The sequence below is a fragment of the Priapulus caudatus genome, unplaced genomic scaffold, assembly GCF_000485595.1.
Source record: "Priapulus caudatus unplaced genomic scaffold, Priapulus_caudatus-5.0.1 Scaffold1226, whole genome shotgun sequence".
Classification (NCBI taxonomy): domain Eukaryota; kingdom Metazoa; phylum Priapulida; class Priapulimorpha; order Priapulimorphida; family Priapulidae; genus Priapulus; species Priapulus caudatus.
The window spans coordinates 15,380-24,819 of NW_014578287.1; the positions used below are offsets into that span (position 1 = coordinate 15,380).

A 9,440-nucleotide genomic window follows, 5' to 3' on the forward strand; every position below is an offset into this window, starting at 1 on the left:
TAGTAGCACGATTTTACCCAGCGCAGCGGGTACCCGCAGCTAGTACATATATATATATATATATACGCAATTCAGTTATATTAGCCAATAGCATTATTTCACCACTGTGGAGGGTCCAGTGCGTCGCGTGACCTGGCAACAATCCAAACTAACGAATCACAACAAATGCGAATAATCTAATTAATCCAACACAACATTCGCTGCACATTTGTAACATTTCGCGCAGACCAACGCAACATGCAACAACGTCTGCAACAAGCGAATTGCGCGGGCGCGAATGTAGTCGATCCTATCGATTCCGGTGGAAAATGACAGACATTGTAAAAGTAACCTTCGTGCATTTTAAGTAGTGCGTTTAAAGTGAAACGTAACCAACCGAAAACGGCACAATACGTCACAGCTGTGCAAACGCATTGGCAGCTCGGGCAAATTTAGTAAAATAGAACAAACACCATATACGAAATATACCAAACAACAGAGTGTGCGCAATTAATAAATGCGATGTTTGCGTTGACATTCTGTTTTTGTTCTTACTTGCAGTTAGCAAGTTCAGTTAGCACTTAGTTCTTAGTTGGTTTCTTTGTTATCACGCTTGTGCCGATGGAGAGATGTTATCGTCGTGACTAAGAACAAGTATATAAAAACTAACGAATCGTATTTTTACTGCTTTATTCGTCATTTAGAGTGATTACGTCACCGTAAATAGTAAAAATTTATAAGTAATTCTGTTCACTTTTTATGGTTAAATTGCTGCATTATACTTCCTGTTTTACTATATTGTTTGATGTGAACATACACTCGTGACTCATACATAGCACATAACAAGCAATTAATGTCAGGAACACAATATCAATTCGTCAAGGTTTTTTGGATTTTTAATAAGTTGAGAAACAATCTTATCAGGTAAGAATTTGACGATACGTTTAGTCCCGTTAGTTCTTACTTTTAATGTAAAAAAATGGCAACAAACATTTTACAAATTTTACCATAGAAAATTCGTGACGTGGTTAATTTAACTGCCAGCGTGGAAGTTTCCGCGATTTTTTCGGCCGATTACAAAAATTCTCACCTGAAATTCATGTACTTGGCCATCTCTTCCAGCATCAATCTCATCCACATAATCATGACTTCTTCTCCCTGAAAGTCATATAGAGTTGTAAGTTTAGTACTTGTATTGTAATTGTCATGGTTCCAGTAAACATTTCCGGTGATCATTTATCTTCCCCGTGTCTCGCTCTCTCTTCCTCTCTCACTCTCTCTCGCTCTCCCCCCTATCTCTTTCTCTCGCGCGCTCTCTCTATCTCTCTCTCTCACCCACTCTGCTATCTATTCTATCTAATCCTATCTATCTACTAATCTATTATCTATCTATTCTATCTATCTATGTCTATCTATCTATCTATCTATCTAAATCTTAAGTCCTTAAATCCTTTTAATCTAATCTATCATCTAATCTATCTATCTATCTTATTTCTACTCTTCTATATCTATCTAATCTATCTATCTATCTATCTATCTATCTATCTATCTATCTATCTATCTATAATCTATACTATCTCATCTTCTTCTATTACTATCTATTACTATCTATCTATCTATCTACTATTTCACTATCTATCTATCTACTTAGTCTACTTTTCTCGTCTGGCGACTGTCCTCTCCTGCCCGTCTATACTCTCGCCCTCCCTTCTATCTATATATCGCTCCATCTCTTTTCTCTTCTCTCTCTTCCATCGTGCGCGACTCCTCTCTCTCTTTCTCTCTATCAATCTTTCTTCGCTGATCTCTACGACGTGAACTTATTAGCACGTAAAGATGGCGGAGCGGTGCGTAATCTTAAGAGTAGTCATCCAGTAATCCAGCTCTCAGCCGACCAGCTGATGATGCTGCTGCCTTCTGGCTGAGGATGCTGATGATGATGCCCGATAGGAAAACTGCGTGTGGGCGAGCAACGGACCACCGCGGCTTGCCCACGCAGAGCGTCAGTTGCCCGTCAGATTTCTCTCCCATCTTAGGTATTCACCTTCCTCTACACGATATGAGCTCACGAGCAGCGACAACGTCACTCACCGCAGCAGACCGACGTTGAACAGTAGCATACTCATCCGCAGCGCCACGAGACAAACGCGTGCCGGGGACGTCCGCTAGCGCGCAGTATGCGAACAACGACCAATAACTAGCAGCCTCCTCAGATTCGCCGATCCGAAAGATTCGGTCGGTCCGGTTTCCTTCCGTCGAGCCGAGTCGACGGCAGCGTGCGGGCCGAGATGTTTGGCGCGAGAGAGCGCGGCGGGTCGCGGCAGCTCTCCTATCGCGCGGCGCGCGTGTCTATAGATTTAAAAACGCGCACTGGTCTATCGACGACGCAGCTAAATATGCCGCTCGAAAATTGTAATACACTTGTGGGTGTGCCCGTCGCGATCGCCAACGACGACACGTTCTCCCCGCCGGAGCCGGCGGTGGTGTTGCGGTCCGACGGCGGCGGAGGTTACTCGCTAGTGTGGGGTGGGGTTGGTGGTGGAGTGGGGATTGTGTCGGTGGAGTGGGTGGTAGGGTGGGTGGTGGATGTCGGGTGGGCTGGCGTGGTGGGTGGTTATTTTAATAGTGTGGGCTTGGGTTGGTGAGGTGGGGTGGGGGTGGTGGGTGGTCTGGGGTAATGGTGTTTTGTTGGTGAGCTGGTTGGTGGTGGGTGGGGGTGTGTTGGTTGTGGGGTCTGGTGTGGTTACACTTAAACGATAATAACTTTAACAAACTACCTCAACTAACTTTATTAATTTTGATAGGCATCAAAAACCTTTGTAGCGATCGGTCAAATTCCTCATCAATTTCATCAGCTGTTTAGACGGCATTCTGGTCAAAAAGCTAGGCTGCATTAGCATAGACACTGCATTACCCAATAATTATTCTGTTGTCTCTTTTTTGTGTCGAAAATATGCATACAATAAGGCCTAGCGTTCACACGAGACGTACTCGTATTTCTGAATATACCGGATTGCGAAATATACCGTATTGAGACAAATACGCGGCCCGAAGCGTTCATCACGACTGATTCGCGCTCAGAAATACGGTAAATTTGCGAGCTGCGAGCTGCTTTAAAACAACTCAACGCGAAGCAAGCGAAAATACAACAATGCCAATGCGCACCCAACTGCCCGAAAAAATACGTAGCTGGTCTCGCGCTCGGACAGTTCACTCGGAGTTACACTGGAACTGTAAGAGCGGACAGTCTATAAAATACGCGGCTTCAGAAATACCGTATTTTAGGTTCACAACATGACAATGTCGCGTCCTAACGCAACCCATTCGGTATTATCTCAAGCATCGGAAAATTATGTCGGTTTGAGAACCTCGTATTTACATGAAATCACGATCTGTTTTAGATATATCGTATTTCTGTGGCGCATCGGTAATTTTGGTACGTAGTGAAGCGCGCTAAATAACCGTGGGATTTTCATTGGCTACGTGTGGAACGGCGGCTAATAATACTGCCAATGAAATACAACCCATAACAAAATACATCTGGCCCAGAGTCTGGCAGACACGGACGAGTGCTCTATTGCGGCTTTGCCCTTTGCAACTCGCTGTATTCTCCGAGTTTATCGCCTTTATTCTAAGTTTAAGCATGTCAAATGCTTTTTCATTTGTCAGCGGTGACACACGCGTAACCAAGCGTTTGAGACAAGAAATAAAATTGCTAGAGGCCGCGGAAGGCTCATCCTAAATTGTCTCAGTATAACTGTCCGAACGAAACTCGTTTTTATTTAATTGTTTAGGGCCGAAGAAAGAGCCAGAGACACGAAAATATACCACTGATGAATCCGATTGCTCCGAATCACTTTAGATTTCCAACTTCGAAATAGCGTCTTCTCAGAATTTTTGTCAAAAACTCAAAACTCGTTATTTAATAAGAATTTAAAGCGGTAGCATTCTATGCCTTTAGCCGCAAAGGTAAGCGCATGGCCGTGCATTCTAGCTAGTCTGCAGCGCTGTTATAGTTCTGTACACTCAATTTAAGTGGAGCCTACCAGCACGTATTAAAACCAAGGTTATATACGTGTTGACGTCGCGACGGTGGCGTAACGGTGACGATGACGGTGACGATGACCGGTGACGATTGACGTGACGATGACGTGACGCTGACGGATACGTGATGGGACAGTATGACATGTCGGTATCGCTATCGGGCGGTCCATTACACGCGTTGGAAGATATTATAAATTATTATCTATTCTATATATCATCATCATCATCATCATCAATTATATATTATTATTATTATTAATTATTATCATCATCATCATATCAATCAATCATCAATCGCCGATCATATCATCATCATCACATGTCAGTAGTAGTGGTGTAAGCAAATAGTAGACTAATAGTAGTGCAGTAACAGGTAGTAGTGTCGAATGCTGTAACGACACCGCCTCACTGCATACACATGGCAATGTGGTCGCAGCTGACGACACACACGACAAGCAGTGGGAGGAATGAGCTAATTATCTGTGTCGTGATATATATATAACGTCGCAAAACACGGCGCGGTGTACTGGGTTATCAATTTCTCATTTGAGGGCTACCTTAAGCCAACAGCCGACAACACGGATGTTTCATCAAAAAAGTACGTTGACGTCGCATGCGCCTGTGCTGGCGTGACTGTTGTGTGTGTGTGTGTGTGGTGTGTGTGTGTGTGTAGTGTGTGTGTGCTGTGTGTGCGCGGCGTGATGTTGTGTGTGTGTGTGCGTGTGTGTGTTGATGTGATGTGTGTGTTGTGTGTGTGTGTTGTGTGTGTGTGTGTGTGTGGTGGTGTAGTGTGTGTAGTGTGTGTGGTGTGTGTGTGGTGTGTGTGTGTGTGTGTGTGTGTGTGTGTGTGTGTGTGTGTGTGTGTGTGTGTGTGTGTGTGTGTGTGTGTGTGTGTGTGTGTGTGTGCGGTGAACTTGCTTGACAGGTAGGTTCGGAGTCTTCGGACAGGAGCAGGATAATTAGGGAAGACTCAGCGAAGAAGGGCCTGCGTGTAGGTGCATGGTGGATGATTACACAAATATTATTGCGTGAAGATTACTTGTTCGTTTGGAAACAGGACTTTTTTTAATAAGAATTATGAGTTGTTTTTTTAGCGATAGAAAAAAAGAAGATTCTATATATTCTTGTTAAAATTTTATTTTATATATTTATGAAAAAATGATATGCATTAAATTTGATGTTCGTACAGGCGATTCACTATACAGTGTACACCAACATATTTCACATAACCTGCGGCATAACGGTAACGTAACCGTCACAAGAACTCTACTAAATTAACAAGTTGGTGACATATACAGGGTCCTCCTTTCCAAATTGTCATGTCACTATGTGATCTGCTTCTCGCGTCATCAGACAAAGTTGTGTTCCTCCTTGGCTATACATGTGCACCCGGAGCCTCCACGTTCGTTTCTCTATCATCTTCCTCTGCTCTCTACATATACGACTCCTAGTCTTCAGTGCCTTGACTTCTCCTGATATCCACATACTTGTCCCATATTTTCCTTGCTTGTCTTCCTCTGATATCTACATTCTTGTCCCATCCTCCACTGATGCTTCGCCTTCTCTGATATCTACATACTTGTGCCATACTGTACTGATGCTTCGCCTCCTCTGATATCTACATACTTGTGCCATACTGTACTGATGCTTCGCCTCCTCTGATATCTACATACTTGTGCCATACTGTACTGATGCTTCGCCTCCTCTGATATCTACATACTTGTGCCATACTGTACTGATGCTTCGCCTCCTCTGATATCTACATACTTGTGCCATACTGTACTGATGCTTCGCCTCCTCGGACCCTATAGGCATCAAAAAAAACAATCCACACAGAGTTTACTTCCTCGCTCCGGCACATACACGACGCCTACCTTTGTCTGTCTTCTCCCGATATCTACAACCTAACTGTTCCCACTACCTTTTATCTCGCCCGTCCCTGCATGGCTTTCACATCTTCCTCGGTTCGTCTTCCCTGCTCTCTACATATACGAACCAGTCTCTGTATTTGTTTTTTTTTCACCGGCCTGTCTTCGCTCTGCCGGTTACTCGTCCTATACCTTATCATTGATCGTGTCGCTCTCTGCTCTCGCCATACGAAGCTAACCCCGCCACATCTCACACATTACGATATATAAATTTAAAGGAAATCGTACAGGTCTATACTCGAGATGATTAAATGCCGCTAAGAGTGATCATGTGAAATCCGACATTGCCGACTACGCCCGGTATGGGGTTCTCTGACGTTTTCCGTCCACATACGTGCGTATAAACAACAACGGATTACGATGAATGAACGTATATTTATTTTGCCTTGCCATCATCTTTCAAAAGGTGTAGTAAACTATGAATTCGCACCGCGCAAAAATTACGCAGACTTGTATAAAACTGCTAGTAAACGCACGTCTTCACTTTTTCTGCTCTCTCAACGTAAAACCTATCTCGGGTGTTCTGAGTCCGGCATTGATGCATATCCATATAGAAACAGCGCGCCACTGCCCGTGTTTGCGCAAAGTTCCAAGTGTCAGATTAAGAGCCATATTCAGCCCGAGTAGCCGCTCAAGTGCGTGACGTCCCAGGGTTTTCGGTTGATGTCCGATCAAAGTCGGATACTAGCCGCGGAAATATATCGTCCTCACAAACGGGTCGTCTCATTCGCAATGTGCTAACCCCGTCGCGCCCGCCCAAGCAATCACGGCCGACCGGCGTGTAAGATTGCGGACATACCTGAACGAAACAGCGAATATTCCGCGTTAAATGACGCCAAACTCGCGAAAGAATACCACCGCGGATACGAGTGCATTCTCTCCCGCTAACGTTCGTGTATACGTATACATTCACGAATAAACCGACTAGCAGGAAGTTTGCACATTGTCAATACAACAGGGTTCAAACGTTATGCCACCGTATATTCACCGCATGCGCGCCACGCTACCGCCAACGCACCGCACGCGACTCATAGTCACAACCTACGAAGTTGTTCACGCAACGGGCATACAGATGCTGCGCACATGCACGCACACATCCATTGCAAACATGAACGCACACAGACGCCGCCCACGACGCACGGCTAAAACGTACGACCATTTCGATACATATATTCAATTATAGTATAGTTGATATGTATTAATTACCACCAATTGGGACAGCGATCCATATTAGCGTTGCCGAACGCTGCCTACCACTCTCGCCTGCTCTTCTACACCTGTCTACTTAACAGCGTAATACACCACATCGGGCGGTGGGACCTGCCCGCCTCCATCGACATCCCCATACCACACCTACCATGGCGGCCGCAGCTGACTACGTTTCTCCTCACATTTAAGATTACCTTCCTAGTCTCGCGGCCTCGCCAAGGCAACCCGAATCGTCCTAATTTGTCGAGAAACATCTTAGTAGGCTGGTTTACGTGCTAGATTGTTAACGGTGAGCACTGGGGGCAGTCGCTAATGTCCAGCATAGCGATATATCTAGCTGAAGATGGATCGTGGCCGATACGATCAGCCGAAAAAGCTCGAGAGCTTACAGCAGGTACCTGAAGCCTCCATATATACAGCATCGCCGGTGGCTGGTGATGTTGTAGTTGTGTTGTGTTGTGGGCTGGGCGCCGCTGATGGTGCGGGTTGCGGGTTTTGTGTGTGTGCGCGCGCTGTGCGTGCGTGCGTGTATAATATAATACATAATATAATATAATAATATATATAATTTGTGACACACGCATGCAGTCCGAATATCTCGCTCCTATTCCTCGTCGACCCATGCTACTAAACTCAACATGGAGTTATAAGAACCCAACCATTCTTTTCGCACGCCCCCCTCATATGTGTACAACCCCGATCTCAGATACGATTAGCAGACTACCGCGGCACATTACATTAACGACGCATTCATCCACCGACTACAACTTAAGGCATTATACATAGAACTAAACTATGCGCTGGCGGCATACAATGCCCATGTAGCCCAGGGCATCGGGGGCATCATTGCGCATGCACGCACGGTAACGTAACCACGCACGCTACACACACGATCCTAAAAAAAGAAATCACACAATGCACCGCACGCGACCCACGCACTCACGCCATCGCACGGGTCCCCTCAGATCGCCTCGCACCGCCCACCAGCCAAGCGCGCCTCGTCGGCTAAGCAGCCCATTCCCCCACCGACCGCCACCATGCACGCTCAACGCTCCAACGAACCGCCCTTCACCAACCGCACAACCATGTCTGCTTGCATCTATGACAAAATACGACAACATATCAACGCCCCTATGACGCATTATTTGCCATAGCTAAAATTCTTTCTATAACAAAATATGCGAGTCAACCGGATTCGGCTTACAGCTGAAATCACTGCTGCGTTCATAAATAGCGCCATCCCCTGACAAACAATATCTTCATAGAGAGCGGTATATGCGCATCGTCGTATTGTCATAAATCACCACGCATCAGGCTACATGCAAGCCCCGTATGTACGGCACACAGGGCTGGTCTTCTCATGCACACACTCCCAGCATTAAAGTGACATCCAACATCTGCGACGCGTCATGCCACGCCAAGGCCTCAAACGACTGCGGAGATATGTCTATTCGCAGAGCACTGGAAGACCACAGCCACTCAAGGACAGTCACAATAACACATATAAGCGAAATAACACCTAATATTCACTTAAAGTTTTAATAATGACGTACACCTCTCTCTCCTGCTCTGTCCCCAGCCACGGATTCTACTCTCTTGTCTCTCGCTCTTTCTATCACCCTTTCTATATCGTTTCTTCTTTCTTGTCTTCTTCTTATCTCTTCTCCTCGCTCCGCGCCTCCTCATCTCCCTCCCTCTCTTCCACCTCCTGCGCCTCATTCTCGTTCTCTCCGCACCCCCCCCGCATCTCCTTCTCTCCCGCAGCTGTCTAACGATCTACTATTATGTCCATCTATTTATCTCAATCCTATTACTCATCTTCTTTATTCATTGCTCATCTGCCATCTTTTATCATATGTATCCATCTATTATCACTATCCAACTAACTATCCATTCCACCATCCGCCGGACCGCCCGTCCGCGCGGTCACACACCGGCCGTTCGTCCGTCCACCCATCATCCAGCTTGATTAGAACCAGGGTACGTCACTATACTTAGCCTACTTGAATGCCACCCATCGTTCCGAGCCCCGACAATTCAGCTAACGGAGATTTACTGCGTTATGGAGCAGTACATCTGCAGAACACAGCACACATTCACACACATGGCACACACACACACACACACACATGGCACACAGCAGCAGGCTTTTCACGCACACACACACAGGGCACCCACACACAACACACGACACTGGCTGAACAGGACGACAGGGGGCACACGCGAGCGACACACAACATCACACCGACACACACACTGCACACAGCACAGGGGGGGGGG

General features: G+C 46.0%; 1 protein-coding gene across 1 annotated transcript in view; it reads right to left on the reverse strand.

The window, feature by feature from the left end:
* Positions 1-1,132, reverse strand: part of LOC106815881 (glutamate receptor ionotropic, kainate 1-like) — a 6,040-nt gene extending 4,908 nt beyond the window's left edge. The window contains exon 1 of the mRNA XM_014820405.1: positions 1,070-1,132. Within this exon, the coding sequence (XP_014675891.1) occupies positions 1,070-1,125 (56 nt within the window). The 5' untranslated portion in view covers positions 1,126-1,132. The remainder of the gene's footprint in view (positions 1-1,069) is intronic.
* Between the last annotated feature and the right edge of the window lie 8,308 nt (positions 1,133-9,440).